Source organism: Protopterus annectens, chromosome 13.part0 (assembly GCF_019279795.1).
Source record: "Protopterus annectens isolate FY-2018-M chromosome 13.part0, PAN1.0, whole genome shotgun sequence".
Lineage (NCBI taxonomy): Eukaryota > Metazoa > Chordata > Ceratodontiformes > Protopteridae > Protopterus > Protopterus annectens.
The window spans coordinates 2955266-2982751 of NC_056747.1; the positions used below are offsets into that span (position 1 = coordinate 2955266).

At 42.7% G+C, this 27486-nt stretch overlaps 1 protein-coding gene across 1 annotated transcript in view; it reads left to right on the forward strand.

Annotated features, from left to right (window-relative positions):
• The window catches only part of AP3D1 (adaptor related protein complex 3 subunit delta 1), a 3080434-nt gene that overhangs the window by 1163706 nt on the left and 1889242 nt on the right, over window positions 1-27486 (forward strand). Inside the window, exon 17 of the mRNA XM_044055492.1 lies at window positions 17677-17907. Within this exon, the coding sequence (XP_043911427.1) occupies window positions 17677-17907 (231 nt within the window). The remainder of the gene's footprint in view (window positions 1-17676; window positions 17908-27486) is intronic.

Genomic DNA, 27486 nt, shown 5'->3' on the forward strand with positions numbered 1-27486 from the left:
ATCTCATAGCCCAGTATCTTCCGTGGGCTTACATCTCATAGCCCAGTATCTTCCGTGGGCTTACATCTCATAGCCCAGTATCTTCCATGGGCTTACATCTCACAGCCCAGTATCTTCCATGGGCTTACATCTCACGGCCCAGTATCTTCCATGGGCTTACATCTAATAGCCCAGTATCTTCCATGGGCTTAAATCTAATAGCCCAGTATCATCCATGGGCTTACATCTAATAGCCCAGTATCTTCCATGGGCTTACATCTAATAGCGCAGTATCTTCCAGGGAGGCTAAATTCCTTGGCTGATCAGTTGAGCAGACATGTTATGGATCCTCACGAGTGGCAACTGAACAAAGTCATTTTCCATCGCATCACTCATCATTGGGGCACCCCACAAGTGGATCTTTCCTTCTCTCACACCAATCATCTCCTTTCAACTTTCTGCACCAGAGAGTTTCACAACAAAGCTTGGAGAGTGGACATGCTGTCCTTCCCATGGACACAACTCTCAATTTATGCCTTCCCTCCTCTGCCTCTTCTACCCAGAGTGCTGCTAAAGGTAAGGGACAAAAAAAACAAGTCTATTCTGATAGCACCAGATTGGTCCAGACAGCATTGATATCCCCTTCTTCACAGCCTTTTCAAAGCTCAGCCTTGACATCTTCCCCTGGTACCAGATCTGTTGGTTCAGGTAGGGGGAAAGTTTCTTAATCCTCATCTTCAACCTCTGCATTTAACTGCCTGGCTAATACTTTAAATCTTTCGTAGCAGGTGGTTGAAGTTCTTCATGAGGCCAGGAGGCCTGACACCAGAAAATGCTATGCAGATAAATGGAGCAGACCTTGCTCTTGGATGCTGGCTAAAGGAGAAGACTCTTCTCGATGTTCATCGTGCATACAGCTGCAGTAATCACATATGGGTTCTCTGCCGTCAGGCGGGTCCTCGGTCGGCCGAATTCCAAAGTCTTGGTCCGGCGTCGGCTGCTGTCGCCCTCTTCCCTGATGTCAGTGTGACAGGGGTATATAAGTCACAGCCGACGCCATATTCTTCAGTCTTTTTTGCCGCGCGGTGCCCGAAGCAGAAGCAGTTCGCAAGTGCCGGTTGGCCAGCTCCTGAATTTACGAAAAATTGGAAACCGAAGTCTTCTTTAAAGCTAAGTACCCCGTTGGGGAAACTTTTCTTGCCTCAGACCGATGTCAGACAAAGTTAACAATTGTATTTCTTGTGGGAAGCAAATACCGCATAAGGATTTCCATTCCCTCTGCATACCTTGTTTAGTCCCAGACCACGACGTCTCTGGCTGTCGCTTTTGTGCGACTTTCAATAAACGCACTATTAAGCATCGGGCGGAGTTCGCCCAACATTATTTTGGGTAAAGCCTTTGATTATAAAATGTCGTCGGATACTCAGACTACCGTTTTGACCAAAAAACTCAAGGACAAAGACCGACACGCGAGGTCCGCGGTCTCCACCGACACCACACCATAACCGGCTGCACGTGGTCCAGTTCTCAGCGAGACGCCTATGCAGTCCCTGACTACTGACGACACTTCCTTGGCGGTGTCTTCTGTACCCGAGACTGCAGGTACCTCGGCCCTTACTCAGACTACAACCTCCAAAGCCACTGTTAGTGTTGAAACTCCTACCGGGGAAAAGTCCACTTCCACCCAGGGTGTATTTAGACCCTCTTCTTCCTTTTCCATTAAGGCCTTTACTAAGTCCAAATCAGCCATGCATCCCAAGAGGCCTGTTGCACAGGGCCCATCCTCAGGCCCCATGCCTAAAAAGCAGATGCTTACAATGGCTGAGGATTTAATTACACTTATCAGGGGCTCCCAGCCCCCTCCAGACAAGAGACCCAGAGTAGAAGAAGATTCCCCCTCCTCTGAACAGGGCTCCATTGTCTCAGAACATTCTGATGTAGAGGAACACTCGTACTCCCCTTATGAAGATTCGGATGCAGAACAGTCCATTCCTTCTGTATCTCCCCCAGAGGATTTCTCCTTTGGGGAAACCTTGCACACCTTGAGGGAGCACTTCCATTGGGAAGGCCAAGACTTTTCTGATTCCAAGAAAAGGCTTAGGGAATTACTTTTGTTACCTCAACACAGACCTCTGGCTATACCTCCGGTCCTGGACATACTTGATGATGTTTACTCGGAGGCTTGTCTTAATCCGGATTCCCTGCCTCCTGCCCCAGTCAAACCTAATAGGTACTACAGAGTTCCTAATTCTCACCAATTTCTTTACAAAAGCCATAATGCTGACCCTGAAACCATTTCTCAAGGCCCCAAGGGAATGAAGGCCTCTACTGCCAAGAATCCACTTCCTTCCGAAAGAGAATCTAGATTCTTAGAAAGGTGGGTTAAAAAGGTTTACACCTCGGCCACCCTAGCCATGAGAGCCTTAAATTGTCAGTTCCATGTGCTTAAATATCAGCACTTTCTGTTATCACAATTAAGAAACAAAATGTCTCAGCCTGAACAACCAGATTTGAAGGAATTGCAGGATATGATGCATAGTGCAGAACAAGTGGGTAAACACACCTTGCAATGTGGCTATGATGCCTTAGAGGCCTCAAGTAGAGCTACTATTACAGGATCAGTTATTCGTAGACATGCCTGGCTTAGGGAACAAAGCTTGCCTGATCATGTTAAAGCTAAACTGCTAGATGCTCCCTTACAGAAGGATGTGTTGTTTGGCACTAATGCTGAGGAGATACTACGAAAAATGGAAGAAAAAGCTAAATCTATGCAAACTGTCAAGGCCTTTCTACAGGTACAGCAACCACGTTTTAGCAGAAATTGGCCATCAAAAAACTGGTCCTTTCCAGCCACTGACAAGCCCCAAAAGGGGTAGATACAGGCGCTCAAGGGGCAGAGGACAGTCTCAAGGATCATATAGAGGCAGACAATGGCAAACTCCAGCCTCAAGAGGTGGCGAAGACAGTGCACAACAATACAGAAAGCAAACCCAATGACTTCCTTCTTTTTCAGCCCAGCATCTCCCAGCTGGCAGCTCCCCTGGGAGGAAAGCTGGCACTATTTACAAGAAATTGGCATATTATCACAACAGACAAATGGATCCTGGATATTATAAACCGAGGTTACAGATTTCATTTTCACACTCTTCCAAAAATGAGAGGCATGCCAAACCTGCCACACAATCAAAGGGCAGAGGCACAAATACAAATTACAAAACTCATGGAAATGAAAGCCATTCAAGAGGTTCCTACTCACAAACAAGGTCAAGGTTTTTATTCCAGACTTTTCCTGGTGCCAAGAAAAGGAACCGACTGGAGGCCCATTTTGGACATATCCATACTAAATACATTTCTACTCGTACCAAAATTTAAGATGCTCACCTTACAGCAGCTTCTTCCCATGCTGGGCAAGGAGTTTTGGCTGGTAACATTGGACCTCAAGGAGGCATACCCGCATGTCCCAATTAGACAAAGCTGCAGAAGATACCTCAGATTTCTTGCAGGTTCAATCCACTATCAATTCTCTGCATTGCCCTTTGGCTTATCTACTGCGCCCAGAGTATTCACGAAATGCCTGGCATCAGTAATTGCATACTGCAGACTACAAGGGATACAAATTTACCCTTATTTGGACGACTGCCTGATCCAAGCGAACAGCAAGCACACACTACTGGAACATCTGGCTTATGCAACACGTTTGAAATCCAGACTAACACCAACTCAGAAAATAACTTTCCTGGGTGCCAACTTGGACACACACACCCAGATGGCCTATCTTACGCCAGAAAAACAAGGGCAAATAACTCAGTACTTCACAACACTAGCAAATTGTACCAGGCTTACTGCAAGGAAAATCCTGCAGGCTCTGGGCTTCATGGCATCTTGCACCCTTTTAATCCCATGTGCAAAGTTGCATATGAGGAAACTTCAGTGGTACCTAAAAAACCTATGGTCTCAACACAGCCACAGCTTGGAAACAATAATACCAATAATTCCATGTTTACAAAAGGAATTTCTGTGGTGGGCCCAAGCATGCCAAACAAACAAAGGCCTCCCATTCTGCAAGCCTCAAGCAAATCAAGTCATCACAACAGACACCTCAGATTACGCCTGGGGGGCGCACATGACAGACAGGTGCATTCAGGGCAAATGGTCCCAAAAGGAAAAGCACCTTCATATCAATCAAAAAGAAATGCTAGCAGTGATAAATGCAATTACAACTTTCAAGGACCTCTTGCATCCAGGAAAATTGCTTATAAGAACAGACAACACCACAGTAATGTGGTACATAAACAAACAAGGAGGAACACATTCATACCCCCCTGTGCAGACTAGCCATGACACTTTGGAACTTGGCTCTGGAATGGCAAATCGAACTTCAAGCACAGTACTTGCCAGGTTTGGAAAACACGTTGGCAGACAATCTAAGCAGAAATATGACAGACCCACACGAATGGAAGTTGCATCCACAGGTGTTTACAAGGATAATCCAAGAGTGGGGAAGGCCAGACATAGATCTCTTCGCCTCCCACAGGAATCATCAACTGGAAAAGTTTTGTTCAAGGACCTTTCACCCAAAGACCTGGAGAGTGGACGCCCTTTCATTCAGTTGGACAGGATGGACAGTGTATGCTTTCCCACTTCTGCCCCTTCTACCCAAGGTACTCTTGAAAGCAAGAGCAGACAGGCCAAAGATGATACTGATTGCTCCAGACTGGCCAAGACAACACTGGTACCCACTCCTAAGGAGCCTAACACATACTCCTCCCTGGCCACTACCTGTAATGCCTCTTCTGCTGACTCAGCACAGCTACAAAACTCTTCACGGTCAGCTGAAAACTCCCAATCTCGCTGTATGGAAAATCCCTTAACACCTCAACAGAACCTACTCACCAAAGAGGTGCAGGATGTCATTCTGGAGGCCAGGAGACCATCTACTAGGAAGACTTACTCCGCAAAATGGAAACGGTTTTGCTCTTAGAATGAGAAAAAAGGCCAGGACCCTAGAAAACTGAATTTGCCTCAGGTATTACAGTATCTAGCTGAGCTGCTGAACAGTGGGCTTTCATTTTCATCCATAAAAATCCATGCCTCAGCCATTTCTGCAGAATTCAACACGGATCCACCTTTATTCTCTCACCCACTTTTAAGACAATTCCTCAGAGGGGCTAAGAATACAAGACCCCCAAGGAAACAACCAGTGCCAGCCTGGGATCTTAATTACTTTCTAGAAAAATTAACATTGCCTCCCTTTGAGCCAGCTGCCTCAACAGATTTGCAATATTTGTCCTGGAAAACAGCTTTCCTTCTGGCCATTACCTCAGCTCGTAGGGTTTCATAACTACAAGCCCTCATGGCTGTACAGCCCTTCCTCATCTTCCATCAGGACAGGGTCTCCCTTCGAACCAACCCATCATTCATGCCTAAAGTGGTATCCAGGGTAGCTTTAAATCAAGCCATACACTTACCTACCTTCTACCCCAACCCTCAAAACAAAGGGGAGAGGTTGCTACATTCCTTAGACATCCATAGACAGCTTCGTTATTATTTGGCCAGAACAAAGCCTTTCAGGAAATCTGAACAACTTTTTGTGTCCTATGCTGTAGGAGCTCAAGAAAAGCCTGTTACCAAACAGACAATTTCAAAATGGATAGGCCATTGCATACAATTCTGTTACCCCTACCATGGGAAACCTGTCCCTGTAGGCATCAGACCACACTCCACCAGGGCCACCGCTACCTCTACAGCCTTCCTCAGAGGAGTTCCTACCAAAGATATTTTGGAGGCAGCCACTTGGAGTTCTGTACATACCTTCACAAGACACTACCACCTGCCTTTATATTCCAAAACTAGAGCAGGCTTTGCCACTGCTGTGTTGCAGGGCATTCTGGCTCAACCCAGTTCCACCTAGTGCCTACCACCCTGTACGTAGCTTTGGGATTCTACCCATATGTGATTACTGCAGCTGTATGCACGATGAACATAGTACAGTTTTGTACCTACCATAAATGTAGATGTTCGAGTGCTAATACAGCTGCAGTACAGGTTTCCCTTCCTCCATCCCCTCTAGGTTCAGGATTAGTGGCTAACTCCTCCTCATACATACTATTTTGGGTTATCCTCCTATGGTGTATTTGCTTGCAACTTCTCTTTTTTGATAACTTTGCATTGCTAGAATATATATATATATATATATATATATATATATATATATATATATATATATATATATATATGCATACAGCCTTATAATTTATGTATTGCCTTCCTTTTGGGGGGCACCTGACATCTGGGGCAAGAAAGACTGAAGAATATGGTGTCGGCTGTGACTTACATACCCCTGTCGCACTGACGTCAGGGAAGAGGGCGACAGCAGCCGACGCCGGACCAAGACTTTGGAATTCGGCCGACCGAGGACCCGCCTGACGGCAGGGAACCCATGTGTGATTACTGCAGCTGTATTAGCACTCGAACATCTACATTTATGGTAGGTACAAAACTGTACTTTCCGCTCTTTCTCTCATTCTTGAATACCTAGCAGGATTGCTTAATGGTGGATTTTCCTTTTCTTCAATCAAAGTTCATGCTTCAGCAATTTATGCTCATTGCTCTTTTGAGCAACCCATTTTTTCTCACCCCTTAATGAAGCAGTTCCTGAGGGGAGCTTGCAATCTTAGACCTCCCAGAAGAGCTCCTACTCCTGCTTGGGGTCTAAATTTTGTCCTGGAAAAGCTTACTCTACCTCCCTTTGAGCCAACTGCCTCTGCAGATTTGAAGTTTCTCTCCTAGAAGACTGCTTTTCTTTTGGCTATTCCTTCAGCCAGAAGAGTTTCGGAGCTTCAAGCCTTAATGGCAGTAGAACCTTTCATCATTTTCCATTCCGATCGGGTTTCTCTGAGACCTAACCCCTCCTTTATGCCGAAGGTGGTTTTCAGTCTGACCCTTAACCAGTCTATTCACCTGTCTACCTTTTTCAGTAATCCCCAGAATAAAGGTGAAAGGATTTTGCACTCCCTTGATGTGCACAGACAGCTGAGTTTTTATTTAAACAAGACTAAATCCTTTCTAAAATCTGAACAGTTGTTGGTTAATTTTGCTCCTGGGGCTCAAGTTAAAGCTATTTTGAAACAAACCATCTCCAAATCTATTGCTCATTGTATACACCTTTGTTACCTGCAGCATGGGAAGGTTCCCCCTCAGGGTATTAGGACCCACTCTACTAGAGCAGCCTCTACCTCTGCCTACTAAGGACATTCTAGAAGCAGCTACTTGGTCTTCTGTCCATACTTTCACAAAGCATTACAATCTACCCTTGTTTTCTAAATCCAGGGCTGGTTTTGCCTCTGCAGTTTTGCAGGGCCTCCTTACCACCCCTTAATCTGTGATCCTTCATCTCCCCTTTGTCTTTTTCCTGGGCTTTGGGAATCAACCCAAATGTGAGGACTGCAACAGTGAAACACGAAGAACATAGTACAGTTGTGTGCACTTACCATAAATGTACATGTTCGAGTGTATTCACTGTTTCAGTATACACATAGTACAGTTGTGTGCACTTACAATAAATGTAGATGTTCAAGTGTATTCACTGCTGCAGTCCTGGTTTCCCACCCTCCATTCCTCCTCTTTTCCTAAGGCACAGACTACTTATTTTTATTTTTTGAATGGCATGTTTCCAGGGTGTTTCCTTCCTGGGTTAGCCTTCTTTTGGGGGCTCCTAACAGTTAAAGCAAGAAAAACTGAGGAAATGGCATTATTAGCTCCCTCCCTTTATACCTGACATTCTGACATCACTTTTACAACCGATGGCAGCCAACGTTATATACCATGGACTCTGGTGTTCGGGCTGGCTGAGGGCTACCGGGAGCCCGGATAACCCATATGTTAGGACTGCAACAGTGAATACACTTGAACATACACATTTATGGTAAGTGTACACAGCTGTACTTTATATAGCTTGTCATGCTGGCACTTTATTTTCATACATAATTCATGTTAAGTCAGAGAAAAGAAGTCCATAAGTAGTCTTGCATATGAGAAGGTAGTGTCTAAATTGATTAGCTGCCACCTGGCCAACAGGTCAGGATTAAAACCTCCATAGGTGGGCATGTTAAAGATGCGTAGACCTCTAGGTATAACTTTCAAAGCATAGCAAGCTTCCAAATGAAACCTCTGACATTGCAGTCTTTTAAGTTGATACAAATAATTTTCCAGCCTTCTCATTAAATCTCGTATTCTTAATCTCTCACCTTCAGTGACAGTGCTTCCAATATCATCCATCTGGACAACTCCTGTAAAGAGTGGATTCTCCATAATTATAAAGTTAACTAGCTGTTCATTCCTCTGGTGGATGGGTGTCTGTAATGGTTCATGATGTTCTTCGTGTTTCACTGTTGCAGTCATTACATTTGGGTAATCTGCTTGCAGGTTGCCCTCAGTCGGCCTGATTAACAAAGTCTTGGATCCTGCGTCGGTTGCTGTCCCTTCTTCGTGATGTCAGGTCATCAGAGGTGTAAAACATGCAGCTGACGCCATTACATCAGTCTTTCTTGCCATGCCGTGCCTGAAGCAGAAGCAGTTTGCAAGTGCCGGTCGGCCGACTCCTGAAAATTTAGTTTTCTAGTTTCAGAACCAGTCTTCAACTAAAAGCTAAGTACCCCGTTGGGGAAACTTTTTCTTGCTCCTTACCGATGACAGTAAAAGTTAATAATTGCATTAGTTGTGGAAAGCAAATACCTCATAAAGAATTTCATTCGTACTGTATTCCTTGCCTAGGCCCTGACGACTATGTACCTTGCTGTCGGTTTTGTGCTTTATTTAATCAGCGCACTGTCCATCATCAGTACATTTTTGCCTCTAAATATTTCGGTTCTCAGTTTAATTTTCCAGAAATATCATCGGTTAGCCATCAGACTACCGGGATTCTGAAAAAACGCAAAGGTAAAGACAGCGACAGGCTGCCGAGGTCCAAAACTGCCAACGACGCTTCTCCTAAGCCAGCCGCCAGTTCGCTTTTGCAGCCCCTGATACCTGCTACTTCTGATTCGCAGGCCTCTACTGAGACCCACTCTGATTCCGGTATGTCGCGAGATACTTCACCTATGGAATCAGCGGATGTCTCTACCTTGGATGAGTATGGAGCCGCTGTGCAGGCACCGGCTTCTGAGGTTGTATTCAGGCCTACCGACTTGCATATTAAATCGACACCGCCTTTATTACTAAGACCTAAATCTCGATCCATGTCTAAAAAAATGACACCCAGGCCACATGTGCAGGCTCCTATGCCTAAAAAACAAATGATAAAAATGGCTGAAGGTCTTATTACTCTAATCAGGGGTAGTCACCCCCCCCCCAAGAGCCCTAGGGCTGAGCTTGATTATGACTCTTCTGATCAGGATTCTGTTTCTTCTGACTCTTCTGATGACCTGGTTTTGTCCATACCTACTTATGAGGATTCTGATGCAGAGGATTCCATTCCCTCTGCTTCCCCTCATGAGGATTTTTCTTTTGGGGAAGCTTTACATACTTTAAGGGAGCATTTCCACTGGGAATGCCAGGAATTTTCTGATTCGAAAAAGAGACTTTGGGATTTCCTTCTACCTCAGCATAGGCCTTTGGCTGTACCTCCTGTACTAGACATTGTTGATGTGTTGTCGGAATCCAGTTTGGCCCCCTGATTCCCTGTTTCCTGCTCCTAGTAAACCTGACAGATATTACAGGATTCCCGAGTCCCTCAAGTTCCTTTTCAAAAATCCTTCTACTGCTAAAAATCCTACCCCTTCTGATAGAGACTGGATAGATGGGGTAAAAAGGTTTATACTTCTGCAGCTTTGGCAATCAGAGCTTTAAACTGCCAATTTCATATGTTAAAATATCAGCAGCATATTATTGGACTGCTTAAACAGAAAATGATGTTGATTCTTGACTGTGTGGAATAAAAAGATTTACAGGATTTAATGCATTCTGCTCAACAAGTTGGAAAACGTACTTTGCAGTGTGGTTTTGATTCTTTAGAGGCCTCTTGCAGGGCTGCTGTTACTGGGTCTGTGCTTAGAAGGCATGCTTGGCTTAAGGAGCAAACTTTGCTGATCATGTTAAAGCTAAATTGTTGGATGCTCCTTTAAATCAGGACCGCCTGTTTGGCAATAAGGCTGAAGAAGGTCTTAAAAAGATGGAAGATTTTTCATGTAGACTGTTAAAGATTTTTTGCAAGTGCAACCTCCAAGATTTAGTAGGCACTGGCCTACTAAGAATTGGTCCTTTCCAGCCCCTTCCAGATCCTCTCAAACCCCAGGTTTCAGTCCCAGGGGACTCTCAGAACTAAGCAGTGGGGGGGCCTCCACTTCCAAATCTGGAAATAAGAACCCCCTATGGTAAACAGTCTCAATGACTTCCTTTTAAAATTCCCAAGCACTTATCTTTTGACCGCCTCTTTGGGGGTAAAGATTGCTCTTCATGCAAAGAACTGGGAACTCATAACCCAGGACAAATGGGTTTTAAATATAGTGTCCCAGGGATACAGATTTAATTTCCACTTGTCGCCAACACCAAACGGGTGGTCAGACCTGCCCCCAAATCAGTGGGCAGAGGCTGAAAAACAAGTGCTTTCCCTCTTAAGCATGGGGGCTATTCAGCCGGTACCAGAAGAGGAAAAGGGACAAGTTTTCTATTCCAGGCATTTCTGGTACCCAGAAAAGACAAATCATGGCATCCAATCCTGGACCTGTCTACTCTAAACACCTTTCTGGAGATTCCAAAATTCAAGATGCTGACTCTTCACCCGTTACTTCCTATGCTAGGCAAAGACGCCTGTTTGGCAACTCTAGATTTAAAAGAAGCATACCTGCACATCCCAGTCAGGGAATCTTGTAGAAGATACCCAAGCTTCAAAGCAGGCTACTTGCATTATCAGTTCTCTGCACTGCCTTTTGGCTTGTCTACTGTGCCCAGGGTATTCACAAAGTGCCTGGCTCCAGTTATTGCATTTTGCAGACAAAGAAATATTCAAATATAATATATCCATACCTGGACGATTGTCTAATTCAGGCAGAGAACCAGGGCATACTTTTAAATCATCTGGCGTTTGTAAAAAGGGTTCCAATGTCTGGGGTACACCATAAACGAAAAGAAATCACAGCTGGTACCCTGTCAATGGATTACATTCCTGGGTGCACGCTTGAATACAACTGCCCAAATGACTTTCCTCACGCCAGAAAAGCAAATTCATTTGGTAACTTACTTCAAACAAGTGGCCACAAAAACCCTGCTATCTGCAAGACAAATACTGCAAGCCTTGGGGTTCATGGCCTCCTGCATTCTTCAAATTCCATATGCAAGACTGCATACGAGGAAACTACAGTGGTACCTAAAACGTCTATGAAGTCAACTTTGTCACAGCCTGGAAACAATGATTCCTGTCATACCTTGCCTACACCTGGGGTTCCTATGGTGGGCAGAGGCCTGCCACCAAAACAAGGGACTACCATTCACACTACCCCCTGCCACCCAAACCCTAACTACAGATGCATCAGACTGTGCATGGGGGGCTCACCTGGCAGGGAAGTGCATTCAGGGCAAATGGAACCCAAATCAAATGCACCTACATATCAATCAGAAAGAAATGTTAGCTGTACAGAATGGTCTGACAGCCTTCAAGGACTACATTCTCCCAGGACAACTAATGGTAAAGACAGACAACACCATGGTTATGTGGTACATAAACAAGCAGGGGGGTACATATTCCTATCTCCTCTGCAGACTAGCCATGGCATTGTGGAACACAGCCTTGAGCTACCAAGTGCATCTACAAGCTCAATTCCTGCCATACACTGGCAGACGGACTAAGCAGAAACCTCATGGACTCACACAAGTGGAAACTGTAACCACGGATTTTCAGTATGTTGACAAGCAAATGGGGGAGCCCAGACATAGATCTATTTGCCTCCCCCCAGAACTACCAGTTGGGCAAGTTTTGCACAAGGACTCCCCACAACCAAGCCTGGAAAGTGGATGCTCTGTCCTTCAGCTGGATTTTCAATATGTTGACAAGCAATTGGGGGAGCCCAGACATAGATCTATTTGCCTCTCCCCAGAACTACCAGTTGGGCATGTTTTGCACAAGGACTCCCCACAACCAAGCCTGGAAAAACCTATCAGTCTACTACTTTCTCGCTCTACCTCTGCTCTCCAGTGTTCTACTAAAAGTCAAACAGAACAAACCAAGGATGATTTTGATTGCTCCAGACTGGCCGTGCCAAAACTGGTACCCCCTCCTGCGCAGTGTCTCGCAAATATCTCCATGGCACCTGCCTCAGACCCCTTCTCTGTTGTCTCGGCAGGAGAACCAAATTTTGCACCTTCACCTTCCAGCATTGAACCTTGCAGCCTGGCTAATCACTTAAATTCACCCTTATCATCCCTCAGCAAACCTGTGATGGATGTCATCTTGGAAGCTAGGAGACCTAGCACCAGAAAATCTTATGCTGACAAATGGAAAAGATTCTGTGCCTGGAATCAATCTTTAGGAATGAGCACAACAGCTAGCAATTTACTTCAGATTTTGCAATACTTAACTGAGATGTTTCACAAGGGCCTGTCTTTTTCCTCCATTAAAATCCACGCCTCAGCTATTTCTTCTCATTATAACACAGAACCACCCCTCTTTCATCCTCTGTTCAAGCAGTATCTGAGGGGCAAAAAACTTGAGACCACCCAGGAAAGCTCCTACCCCTGCCTGGGACCTTAACTTTGTTTTGGAGAAACTCACTCTACCCCGTTTCGAGCCAGCTGCTACTGCAGACTTAAAATTTCTTTCTTGGAAAACAGCCTTCCTTTTAGCAATCACTTCAGCTAGAAGGATATCTGAATTACAGGCCCTTATGGCAGTGGAGCCTTTCATCATCTTTCATGCGGACAGGGTATCTCTCAGGACCAATCCATCCTTCATGCCCAAGGTGGTTTCCAGTGTGGCTCTTAATCAGTCCATTCATTTGCCAACCTTCTTTCCCAATCCACAGAACAAAGGAGGACGGATTTTGCATTTATTGGATGTGCACAGGCAACTTAGATTCTGCTTGGACAGGACTAAATCTCGAAGAAAATCTGAACAGTTGCTGGTAGCATTTGCTGCAGGGGCAGAGGGAAAGGCTATTTCAAAACAAACCATTTCTAAATGGATAAGCCATTGTATTCATTTTTGCTGTAAGCACCATGGAAAACCTATCCCCCAGGGGATCAGATCTCACTCCACCAGGGCTGCATCTACTTCTGCAGCCTTTCTCAGAGGTGTTCCTACCAGGGATATCCTAGAAGCTGCTAATTGGAGTTCTGTACATAACCAAGTGTCATCATTTACCATTTTTTTTTTCTAAATCCAGAGCTAGCTTTGCTACTGCTGTCTTGCAGGGCCTTATAGCTGGCCCTAATGCTGTATAAACTCCTCCTCCCAACCATAACTTTGGGAATCTACCCAAATGTAATGACTGCAACAGTGAAAACACTAAGAACATAGTACAGTTGTGTACACTTACCATAAATGTAGATGTTCGAGTGTATTCACTGTTGCAGTCCTGGTTACCCTCCCTCCAACCCCCTAGTTTTTTATGGCTATACATCTACTTTCCTTTACTATGCTTAAAAGCCTTTGTGGTGTATTTGCTTTTGGTTGGAGGTATGTTTTTGTGTTTATTTGCTCCCCATTAGGGGGACATCTGAGGCAAGAAAAACTGATGTAATGGTGTCGGCTGCGTGTTTTATACTCCTGACGATCTGACATCATGGAAGAAGGGACAGTAACCGACACAGGACCCATGACTTTGTTAATCAGGCCGACTGAGGGCAACCTGCCAGCAGATTACCCAAATGTAATGACTGCAACAGTGAATACACTCGAACATCTACATTTATGGTAAGTGTACACAACAACTTGTCTCAAGATATGTTGTCTTCCTTCATTCAGACGTGTCATGAATGCTGTCATTTGATGCTTTTGTCTTCATTTAAGAAAGTTGCTTCTCTCTGTTTTGCCTGATTTCTGAGCTGTTGTGATAGAGGTAAGTGAAGCTGCTAAGAAGTTTCGCAGCCCACAACATTTTTCTTTATATTTATTTGGCATATGTTTACCAAGAAAGTCTGACTGGGCATGAATCCCATTGTCAGCGGAGGCCTGGAGAGAAAGGTTCCACATACGTAGTTCAGTTAATAAACTATATAATATCACATGAAGTGCAGTAACAAATAGCAGAGTCAACATACAGGATAAGTCAAATCAGAAGAACATCTGGTGAATATTGAAAAACATGTTGTGGTATTCTGTGCCACCATAGCCAGTCGTATTATGGCTGCTTCTTGCATACCTCAGGTACCTTTATGACTTGCATCTTAGTTATTCCATGTCCAGGGTGCATGTGTGAGCTTGTCTTCTTGTCATGGCTTAGTATAACGCAAGATTGTGGCCAGCACTGGCTGGGCAGTCAATTCCTCAAAGTGCTTCTGTGTTTTCATTTTATTTAAATAATCTCTCTCTTCTCTAGGGGCTTGAATTCTGTGATTGGAAAATATGCCATTTCTCCCATTTGAAGTTGTTCAGTAGAGCTTGAGTATCTCTCTTAGAAGACTTTCTTCTTGGAGGCTATTACCTTTGATCACAGGAACATGTAGCCACAAACCTACTTTTTTCATAGGTAACTATATTGGCTTTTTAGAAAGATCAGGTGGTATTTAGTAGTGGCGGCAGAGGTGAAATTAGTGTATTCATGGCAGAAACCATGTGAGAAGGAGCCTTTCGCACATTACATGTCCACCATTTGCTCAGATTCTGGAAGGTGGAAAGACTGTTCATCTCATTTGTTCCAGAGCAGGAAAGCTTGGCAGTTGCTAAGCAGTCTCTCTGTCGACAGTCGCTAAGCAGTCTCTCTGTCGAGAGTCGCTAAGCAGTTTCTCTGTCGACAGTCGCTAAGCAGTCTCTGTCGACAGTCGCTAAGCAGTCTCTCTGTCAGCAGTCACTAAGCAGTCTCTCTGTCGGCAGTCGCTAAGCAGTCTCTCTGTCAGCAGTCACTAAGCAGTCTCTCTGTCGACAGTCGCTAAGCCGTCTCTCTGTCGACAGTCGCTAAGCAGTCTCTCTGTCGACAGTCGCTAAGCAGTCTCTCTGTCGACAGGTGCATTATCTTTTGACATTACTTTCCAAAAGGCAGTACATTCACTAGTCTTCATTGTCCACCCACAGCTGGAAGGGCTATATCCATGCTTCCTTAGGAAATGTCTCCATTGTGGACATTAATGCTGTGAATGCTTCATCATTGAGTCAAACCTTCAAACATTATTGGCTGGGCTGACGCTCTGAGTGAAGCATCCTTGGTACTTCCTTGCCTCAGGACTTTGCATTCTGGGTCCTGACTTGGTTGTCTTTCACTTTTTGCATGTTTGAGTGTTTTATCCAGTTTGATATTCTTCCCAGTCATAAACAAAAAGCAACTCACCGTACCATTCATGAACTATAAAATAGCTCGCAGTCCCATTCGCAAACAAAAAACAGTTCACCTTCCCTTTTATAAACAAAAAGTAGCTCACCTTCCCATTCATAAACAAAACGCAGCTCACCTTCCCATTCATAAACAAAACGCAGCTCACCTTCCCATTCATAAACAAAACGCAGCTCACCTTCCCATTCATAAACAAAACGCAGCTCACCTTCCCATTAATAAACAAAACGCAGCTCACCTTCCCATTCATAAACAAAACGCAGCTCACCTTCCCATTCATAAACAAAACGCAGCTCACCTTCCCATTCATAAACAAAACACAGCTCACCTTCCCATTCATAAACAAAACACAGCTCCCCATCCCATTCATAAACAAAACGCAGCTCACCATCCCATTCATAAACAAAACGCAGCTCACCTTTCCTTTCATAAACAAAAAGCAGCTCCCCATTCCATTCATAAACAAAATGCAGCTCCCCATCCCATTCATAAACAAAACGCAGCTCACCATCCCATTCATAAACAAAACGCAGCTCACCTTTCCTTTCATAAACAAAAAGCAGCTCCCCATTCCATTCATAAACAAAATGCAGCTCCCCATCCCATTCATAAACAAAACGCAGCTCACCTTCCCATTCATAAACAAAATGCAGCTCCCCATCCCATTCATAAACAAAATGCAGCTCCCCATCCCATTCATAAACAAAACGCAGCTCACCTTCCCATTCATAAACAAAACGCAGCTCCCCATCCCATTCATAAACAAAATGCAGCTCCCCATCCCATTCATAAAAAAAGCAGCTCCCCGTCCCATTCATAAACTATAAAGCAGCTCACCTTCCCATTAACAAGCTATAAAGCAGCTTACCTTCCCTTTCATAAACAAAACACAGCTCACCGTCCCATTCATAAATTGTGAAGCAGCTCCCTGTCCCATTCATAAACAAAAATCAGCTCCCCCGTCCCATTCATAAACAAAAAACAGCTCCCCCGTCCCATTCATAAACAAATAGCAGGTCACCGTCCCTTTCATAATCAAAAAGCAGCTCACCTTCCCATTCATAAACAAAAAACAGCTCACCATCCCATTCATAAAAAGCAGCTCCCCGTCCCTTTCATAAACAAAAAGCAGCTCCCCGTCCCATTTATAAACTGAGAAGCAGGTCACCGTCCCTTTCATAAACAAAAAGCAGCTCCCTGTCCCATTCATAAACAAAAAGCAGCTCCCTGTCCCAGTCATAAACAAAAAGCAGCTCCCCGTCCCTTTCATAAATAAAAAGCAGCTCCCCGTCCCTTTCATAAATAAAAAGCAGCTCCCCGTCCCTTTCATAAATAAAAAGCAGCTCCCCGTCCCTTTCATAAACAAAAAGCAGCTCCCCGTCCCTTTCATAAACAAAAAGCAGCTCCCCGTCCCTTTCATAAATAAAAAGCAGCTCCCCGTCCCTTTCATAAACAAAAAGCAGCTCCCCGTCCCATTCATAAACAAAAAGCAGCTCCCCCGTCCCTTTCATAAATAAAAAGCAGCTCCCCGTCCCATTCATAAACTATAAAGCAGCTCACAAGTTGCAGATTTTTACCATATTGGTTGATGTGCAGATGCACCCTAGTCGGTGCTTATGTCCTAGTTTACTGCCTGCTTGGCAGGGTATGTAAGTGTATGTGCACCAGTCCTTATAACAACGTTGGTATTTAATTCTTATTGTATTTCTGAATTTGCTGGATAAGTGGCTGCTTATGGTATAGGCGCATTACTCCGAGTGAAGTCTCTGTGATTGCTGGGGAGAGCTTTTAAGCACTGATGTTTCATATAACATTACTTCATCGAACAATGTCCCCTGCAGATAAGCTGATAATGAACAATGAATGAATCTGTTTTCTGCAGCTTAACACACGCTGCTTGCTGTCTGTTCAGAATGTTATTTCAGCAGCATGCAGGGCTGATTTAATGGATTGTAACCTGTGTTTAGTGTATCCCTTTCAGTTATATTGCTGTATTTTATTTTATTTGTGGTTGAAAAAAGTGGGAGGGATGCAGGAAAAGGAAAGTGAGCAACGATTGTAAATGTTTTAAGGGCTGTATGAGGCAAAAAAGTGTGTTGTTGCATCCTTGTAAATGTCACTTTCTTGTGATGACTATGTTCCGGATGACTGTTTTTGAATTCTTTGTATTGTGTGTAATCTGTCTAAAGGTTAAGCAGTTTGCTCCTATATTACTTTTCAGGTACATCAGCATCCTGGTGGAACTTACAAGGTTAGAAGGCACCCGTCACGGCCATCTCATTGCTTCTCAGATGCTTGACGTTGCCATTAGAGTGAAAGCAATTCGAGCGTTTGCTGTTTCGCAGATGGCCATGTTATTGGACAATGCTCACCTGCTGACTGGAAACACTCAGCGAAATGGAATATGTGAAGTACTTTATGCTGCAGCATGGATCTGTGGCGAATTTTCAGAGTATGTATTATACTTTCAAGAGCATTTGTTAATGTTCTGCTTAGAAAGCTTTTAACGTGTTACCAGTATAAGCATGAATTCTGTCATGCTTTGCTTATATCAATCCTGTTCATGCCCAGGAAGTGTTGGTTTGTGTTCTCGTGGACAAAACCTGTACGATCCTTGCCAAATTCTGTTTTGTGCTGTACAGAACTAACATTTACAGTATTAACAATGCTAAAAGTACATTTCAGTAAGAAAAACTACCTTTGGCAGACTGTCCATTTCAGTTTTCAGTAAAGTGTGTTGTATTTTCAGACAAATCTTTAGACAAATGGGCTCTCCATCATAGCAGGACAGGGTTAGAGAAACTTCTCAACTAAGTATGAAGTATAAGGTTTGATGTAAGCAAAAGGGCTACTTGGGAGATAAGTATGGTTTTGAATAACAGTGAAATATGGAGTTTGTTGTATGCAGACTAGGGAAGGGGGGGGTTGCATGGAGAGTTAAATAAAATTATATTCAGGAGTTATAGTTGCTGAAGTGGATGACTTCTAGGTAAGGGCTAGTTATAGTGAAGTGGGTAGAATGACAGTGTAGTTAGATATGGTGGGTAAGTGAATTGTTAGACTGAAGAGTTAATTTGGAGAAATGGTACAGATACTTTTGTTTAGGAAGAGTTGTGTATACTGTATTTCATTTTCACCCTGTCATCTATGGTACATGGATTACATGGTATCATATCATCTGTGTTTTGCGTGCTTCTGCTGTTGCCTGTGCACTGTTCTGGCTTCTTGTGTGTGGTTGTCAGTGCACACATTCATGTGTGTGCATGTATTTGATAGAGCCAGAGGCCTGACGTTAGAGGATATAAATTGGGTACTTTCTCAGATGGAGTAAAATAAAATGTATAGTGGGTGGCAGCATCTTGTTAGCAGAAGCGGAAGTTGTCCTTTTTTTCTGTAGGCAGTTAAGATCAGAAGTGGATCACTGCACAAATGTAACCTATAAGTCTATGAAGAAGGCCATCAGACGAATGCATAGGCTGTACCACAAGTACATGAAAGAAAAAGGGTGCGATGTAATAGTGCCGTAGATGGGTGTGATGTGATAGAGCCGTAGATGGTTGTGATGTAATACCGCCATAGATGGGTGTGATGTAATACCGCCATAGATGGGTGTGATTTAATAGCGCCATAGATGGGTGTGATTTAATAGCTTCATAGATGATGGGATGCAAATGCAATGTGATGAAAACATTTGAAGGAATTGCTTTCAAGAAAAGATGTTGGTAAAATATGAAAGTAACTGGGGATAAGGGAGCCCAACTGAGAGGTGTCTGTGAAGAAGGTAACATTCTAATGAAGACCTGTATTTTATTAAATCTGCTCGTGTGTTGCATTGAACGTTAACACTACTCTTTGTTTCTTGTTTCTTTTGCCTTTTAAGCAGCCTTCAGTTGTCTATTTACTTATACTGTTATTAGTGCCTCTCACAGAGCATTCCAGCGGGGTCTGTCAGCCTTTCTTATTATTAATGTTTTAGTAGGTCATTTTGAGTTGTATTTTTAACTTTCTCCCATTTCTTTCCGTTTTCCTCAGTTCTGCTCTGCACCTGAAAGAGTATCTGAATTACTTCATTTACTTATTTTTGTTACAGCCATTGTTTACATGTCTGTTTTCTTTTTTGATTCATTGCTCATGTGTACCATGGCTTTTCATGCCTTTCATAATTTGCAAGTGAGTAGAATGTTTATTACCAGCTTATTTTCACTTTCTTCCATAGCCCTTAGAACTGGGTCCACTGTTCTGATGTGGCATTACTAGTGCCACATACAGTAGGAGGATGACCCCTGTATCTCAGGCATCTGTTTGTTGTACTGTCCACCGTACAGGCATTACTAGTGCCATGTACAGTAGGAGGATGACCTCTGTATCTCAGGAGTCTATATGTTGTACTGTCCACCCTACAGGCATTACTAGTGCCACGTACAGTAGGAGGATGACCTCTGTATCTCAGGAGTCTATATGTTGTACTGTCCACCCTACAGGCATTACTATCGCCATGTACCATAGGAGGATGACCTCTGTATCTCAGGAGTCTATATGTTGTACTGTCCACCCTGCAGGAATTACTAGTGCCACATACAGTAGGATGACCTCTGTATCTCAGGAGTCTATATGTTGTACTGTCCACCCTACAGGCATTACTAGCGCCATGTACAGTAGGAGGATGACCTCTGTATCTCAGGAGTCTATATGTTGTACTGTCCACCCTGCAGGCATTACTAGTGCCACATACAGTAGGATGACCTCTGTATCTCAGGAGTCTATATGTTGTACTGTCCACCCTACAGGCATTACTAGCGCCATGTACAGTAGGAGGATGACCTCTGCACCCCAGGAGTTTGTATGTTGTACTGTCCACCCTACATCCTACTGGCCTTCACTTTCCTTCCGTGACTGAAGCTGTAGGTAATTGAGAATGCATACTCCTCTGAAACCTTAAAACCCTCCTCCCAAATGTTTATTCTCACCTTTTATTCTTTGCACAGTGTGCATAATCGTTCATGTTTTGCCGTTTGCCTGCCTGCATGTCACTCAGGGCCTCAGTGAAACATTGCTTCGATTCTCTTTCTGTTTTCCTCTAGTAAGTTTCCACCCCCCACTTGCTTCTACTTGCTTATTGGTTAAACTCTCCTTTCTCCATTCCCATGCTGGGTTACTCAGGTCAGCGGTGCCGGCAGATCAGATGGCTGTAGGTTCTGTTCTTACCCCAGGAGACTGGATTAGTTTTTCTGTTCTGCGCTGTAGCATAAGGCAAATTTTACATTCCGGAGTGTGTTATCATTCTGATGAAACATTGAACTGAGGCCGTATTTGTCTGTGGTGGTCCTCAGGTTGGAAGGAAAAGATCTCGTGGCACTTGTTAAAAAGAATAGTGGACGTTCCTCACTGCCCTGCCCAAATTTCCCATAATCAGTATAGATAACAACTTTGGTCTCATTTGAGAAGAAGCCACTGACCTAGTGAGACTAATCAGAACAACAAAGTGGAAATGAAATAGTTCTTACAGTACTTTCTGCTACTTTGAGTTTAATGTTTTGCATGGTTATTTTCTCTGAACTTGCATTCAAAATCCTATATATTTTTTTCATTTCAGGAGCTCCCCCACCCTGTATTATCATCCTTTCCAATTTGGTTCATAACCTTCTGCATCAGATATGAGTATAAGCTTTGACTGCATAGCTCTAAAATGCCTCTTCAAATAAGGTAACCCTAAACCACTGTGTTCTGTGTAGAAAGTCATCTTACCCAACTTAACTCTTGCTTTGTACCATCTGAAATTAATTTCTTCAAATCTTTATTAAGTATCAGATGATAAAATATGTCTGACCTATATGTTAGACTAAAGGGACTGAAAACAATTTAACAGTGTGTCTTAACTATTAATTTCTATAATCAAGAGATTTCAGTTCAGTTTGTGAATCATCTCTAATTGTTTCTTGTCACATATCCTTAGCTACAGTGACAGACTATTTTTAATATGTGTAGCTAATTATTGAGTATTATCATGTCCCCATATGTATGGGTATTGCTGAACCATTTCATGCATGGGTACATAGTTCACTGCTACAGCCTTTATCTTTATTTATTTTACATCCTGAAAAGAGCTAAAATTGTCTGAAAATGTTCCACAGCACTGAACAGTGCCTTTTTCTAGATTTGTAAACAATAAGCTAATATCTGCAAATAAAACTGCTTTTTTAGCATTGCACCACTTTCATCCTTTAATTTGCAATTCCCTTATTTTCTTTGCCCACATGTGTTCTGAGAGACTGCCTTCCAGACTATCTGCAAATATGCAGAGCTGAGTATATTTTTTTTGGTTTTTAGAGTTTGTACTGTTAATTGTTGCTTAGATCTCTGTTGAAGCGTTTGTCTCACTATTCTAAGAGACTGATCTGCAAATATACAGAGCTGAGTATATATTTTTATTTTTAGAGTTTGTACTGTTAGTTGTTGCTTAGATCTCTGTTGAAGCGTTTGTCTCACTATTCTAAGAGACTGATCTGCAAATATACAGAGCTGAGTATATATTTTTGGTTTTTAGAGTTTGTACTGTTGCTTAGATCTCTGTTGAAACTGTTGTCTCACTGTTCTGAGAGAATGATCTGCAAATATACAGAGCTGAGTATATTTTTTTTGGTTTTTAGAGTTTGTATTGTTGTTGCTTAGATCTCTGTTGAACCTGTTGTCTCACTGTTCTGAGTGAATGATCTGCAAATATACAGAGCTGCGTGTATTTATTTTGGTTTTTAGAGTTTCTACTATTAGTTGTTGCTTAGATCCCTGTTGAAACAGTTGTTTCACTGTTCTGCGAGACTGATCTGTAAATATGCAGAGCTGAATATATTTTTTGGTTTTTAGAGTTTGTACTGTTAGTTGTTGCTTAGATCTCTGTTGAAACTGTTGTCTCTCTGTTCTGAGATTGATCTGCAAGTATACAGAGCTGAGTATATATTTTTTGGTTTTTAGAGTTTGTACTGTTAGTTGCTTAGATCTCTGTTGAAATTGTTGTCTCACTGTTCTGAGAGACTGATCTGCAAGTATACAGAGCTGAGTATATATTTTTTGTTTTTTAGAGTTTGTACTGTTGTTGTGTAGATCTCTGTTGAAACTTGTCTCACAGTTCTGCAAATATAGATAGCTGAGTATATTTTTTGGCTTTTAGAGTTTGTACTGTTAGTTTTTGCTTAGATCTCTGTTGAAACTGTTGTCTCACTGTTCTGAGAGACTGATCTGCACATATACAGAGCTGAGTACATTTTTTTTGGTTTTTAGAGTTTGTATTGTTGTTGCTTAGATCTCTGTTGAACCTGTTGTCTCACTGTTCTGAGAGAATGATCTGCAAATATACAGAGCTGCGTGTATTTATTTTGGTTTTTAGAGTTTCTATTAGTTGTTGCTTAGATCCCTGTTGAAACAGTTGTTTCACTGTTCTGCGAGACTGATCTGTAAATATGCAGAGCTGAATATATTTTTTGGTTTTTAGAGTTTGTACTGTTAGTTGTTGCTTAGATCTCTGTTGAAACTGTTGTCTCTCTGTTCTGAGATTGATCTGCAAGTATACAGAGCTGAGTATATATTTTTTTGTTTTTTAGAGTTTGTACTGTTAACTGTTGCTTAGATCTCTCTTGAAACATTTGTCTCACTGTTCTGAGAGATTGATCTGCAGATATACATAGCTGAGTATATATTTTTGGTTTTTAGACTTTGTGCTGTTGTTGCTCAGATCTCTGCGGAAACTGTTGTCTCACTGTTTTGAGAGACTGATCTGCAAATATACAGACCTGGGTATTTTTTTTTTGGTTTTTAGAGTTTGTAGTGTTTGTTGTTGCTTAGATCTCTGTTGAAACTGTTGTCTCAATGTTCTGAGAGCCTGATCTGCAAATATACAGAGCTGACTGTATTTATTTTGGTATTTAGAGTTTGTTAGTTGTTGGTTAGATCTCAGTTGAAACTGTTGTCTCACTGTTCTACAAATATACAGAGCTGAGTATATTATTTGGCTTTTAGAGTTTGTACTGTTAGTTTTTACTTAGATCTCTGTTGAAACTTGTCTCACTGTTCTGAGATAGTGATCTGCAAATATACAGAGCCGAGTATATTTTATTGTTTTTTTAGAGTTTGTACTGTTAGTTGCTTAGATCTCTGCTGAAACTGTTGTCTCACTGTTCTGAGATTCTGATCTGCAGATATACAGAGCTGAGTATATTTTTTGTTTTTTTAGAGTTTGTACTGTTGTTGCTTAGATCTCTGTTGAAACTGTTTTCTCACTGTTCTGCAAATATACAGAGTTGAGTATATTTTTTTTGGGTTTTAGAGTTTGTATTGTTAGTTGTTGCTTAGATCTCTTTTGAAACTGTTGTCTCACTGTTCTGAGAGACTGATCTGGAAATATACAGAGCAGAGTATATTTTTTGGTTTTTAGTTTGTACTGTTGTTGCTTAGATCTCTGTTGAAACTGTTGTCTCACTGTTCTGAGAGAATGATCTGCATATATACAGAGCTGAACATATTTATTTTGTTTTTTAGAGTTTCTACTGTTAGTTGTTGCTTAGATCCTTGTTGAAACTGTTCTCACTGTTCTGAGAGACTGATCTACAAATATGTTGAGCTGGCTATATATTTTTTTGTTTTTAGAGTTTGTACTATTAGTTGTTGCTTAGATCTCTGTTGAAACTGTTCTCACTGTTCTGTGAGACTGATCTGCAAATATACAGAGCAGAGTATATTTTTTTGGTTTTTAGAGTTTGTACTGTTAGTTTGTGCTTAGATCTGTGTTGAAGCTGTTTTGTCCCACCCACCCTCCTTATTTTTGGTTTGTAGTTTAAATTTGGTGGCTTTTGCAGTTGCCCGCCCCACAGTAGATTTGATCTGAGACACTCCCCTAGTCCCATCTCTTTATCACATTTTGCCTACTAAACTCTCTCTGCACTTGCTTTTAGTCCTTTTTAATTTAATTGCATGTGTTTGGTCTAATATTGCTACATACTCAAGTGTGCTAGCTTGCACTGCACGTGAATTGTTTTTACTACTGTTTTTGCTACTTTTCTGTAAAAAAAAAAAAAACTTTAAGTCTGTTTGCTACCTTTCCTGCAACTAGTGTTCCAGATACAGATTTGCTGTATCCAGGACTGTATGTAAGCTTCTGAGCCCCCCAAGCCTTTCTGTGTTGGAGGGCAGCCTTCTAGCTTCTGAGCCCCCCAAGCCTTTCTGTGTTGGAGGGCAGCCTTCTAGCTTATCAGTGGGAGTGGTAAGCACTAGGTAACCTGTCTACCTCATAAGGAGTGGTTCTGGCCCATAAATTGTAGTTATTGGCCGTTTGGACAATTTCTTCCATTTCTCTCAACTTTCTGATTTGAAAGCCTGCATTTGCACTTGTTTCTGTCCTGTAACTCGTCTAGTGCAGATACAGATTCTTAGTTTTATCACTTAAATTTGCTTATTCATGCTCAGCACTTGTTCAGAACTTGTAAGCACTAAATAAGTTAATATTTAGTATAGCACTCAGTCTTCCTCATTACCTAGAGGAAAACAGTTTTTGTACTTACTTTTGTCACTTGCTTAGAGAAAACCAGATCTTGTACTCACTTTCCTCACTTATCAAGAGGAATATAGTTTTTTATTCAGGCATGTCCAAGGGTCAGCTCCCAGTTTCTCTCCTGTCTAACTGATTAATCTGTAGAAATTGCCTCATGTACACTGACAACCCTCTCTTCCTACCACCCAACACTACAGCCTGTGAGAGATGCACTTATCTAGCCAAACTGGAGGTAAAGCTCTCTCTAACCAAGACTGAATTTGACATTCATGAGGAGAAGGTAAACATTTGCAACACACCACACCACACTCATCACAGTCTCACTAAATGTACACTACCAAAATCCACACATAGTAACACAAAAACATTCGCAGAGGCTCTCAGTAATAATCTGTCTAAGCAACAGAGATCTCCAAAGTAGAAACGCAAGCAACCTCCATCCCACAACACAACCCAAATGACACACAGCCCACAGACTCAGTGTGCCACTGAACCACAGCCAATAAGGCAAAACAACGTACCCAACACACTAGTCATAGGTTACTCTATAGTCAGGCACACTGATGTCCCACTCACCAGGCTAAACAAGGCGAAGGTTACTGTCAGCTGCTAGTCATGTGCCAGGATCCGCCACAACCCACGCACTAGGTCACTCCACAACAAGTACAGATATGACTCTGTCATTGTCCATGTTGGTGTGAATGACCTGAAATGTACCTCCCTGGACTACATGAAAAGAGACATGGAAGAGCTCTCCGATCTTGTAGCCAGGCAGGTATGACCCTAGCCCTGAATAGCATTCTGCCATCGACCAGAATGATACCGCAGTACAAGGACAAAATGATTGACTTCAGCAATTGGCTAAACTTCTGGTGTCATTCTAAGGGGATCCAGTATCTGTCTGCCTGGAATTACATGGTCGACAGACCATGCTGCTTTGCCACAGATGACCTTCACCTGTCGCCCCTGGGATTCCAGATACTGGTTAAGGCTCTTGCTGCCCTTATGGTGCCTTTTTTTTAGGTAAGGTTCAAGTAACAAATTCACCACCATAACAGGAACAGGCAAGCAAAAACTGAGGGTAATGCTGCTCAGTGCTACAAGTCTAAATCTCAAAATGCACTCATTCGAGGCACTCCTTAAAATGGAGAACATCTATATCCATGCAGTGATTGAGACCTGGTTCAAGGCTCCATAGAGCACCCCTGCACTACCAGGCTATAACTCACGTTTCGGCCATGTTACCTGGACCGAAACACCAAAGGCAGAGGAGTGTCCATATTCATTAAGGATATCCACACCTCCAGGCTAGATGCTCAGCATAATGCATCCGAGGTTATCCAAGTGCAACTAACTCTGGGCAAAACTGCAATCCAAATTGTAGCTTGCTACAGATCCCCCACCATGCCCCAGGATTCCCACTCCTCTTTTCTTGATGTACTGGAAAATATTAGGGTTCAACCAAACACACTAATAATGGGTGACTTCAACTACCCTACCATTAACTGGAAAAACTATTCATGTACCACCTTCTTAGCTCAACGCTTTCTGGAATTCATAAACTCCAATGCCCTGGATCAACTTATCCACACCCCCACCACGGGCAACAATATCCTAGACCTAGTCATTACCAACATGAGTGACCGGTGTTCCACAACTGAAGTCAACTCCTCGTTGGTCCGATCCGACCATAAGCTCATCACCCTTGATATCCACATCCTGCCCCCACCCCCACCCCCCCATTAAGGAAACCACAGTAAAAAATTTCTCCAAAGCCAACTTCATGCTTCTTAAGACTGAAGTGGTGAGCTTCATGATACCCATGCAGATGGACAGTACAGTTACAACTGCTGAATCCTACACAAATGCATTTTATAAGCACTTACACAAGTGCATGGATCGTGCTATCCCAAACAGAACCAAGACGCTATCCTCCAAAAAAAGGAAGCCAATCTGGTGGTCCTGTGCCATAAACAAATTGTACAACAGAAGGAAGAAACTGTTGCAAAAGAGTGTAAAATCCCATGAGTGGAGGAGCTCCCTGGTCAGCCTCAGTAAGAAGCTGAGGTTCATTATAAGATCCTCCAAAGCTAGCTATGAAAACAAAATCGCCACTAATTCTAAGGACAACCACAAAGTATTTTATAGCTATGTCAAGAATTTCGATGGTAACACCCAGATATGCTGTGAGTTACAGCACAAAGGCACACAAATTACAGAACCAAGTGATATTGCCAACATCCTGGCAGATAGGTTCAGTGCTAACTTTACCCCCCTCTCACCCCCTAAAGGGCCCATATCTATACAGGAAGAATGCAGTGTCCCTGTAATCACAACTACGCAGGTAAAAGTTGCACTCTCTAAAGCCAAAAACACAGCATCCATGGGACCGGACAACATCCCAGGCTGCATTTTATATGAACTTCAGAACGGACTGGTTCCCCACTTAAGCACCATGTTCAATAATAGCCTTGCATCAGGCTTTGTGCCCTC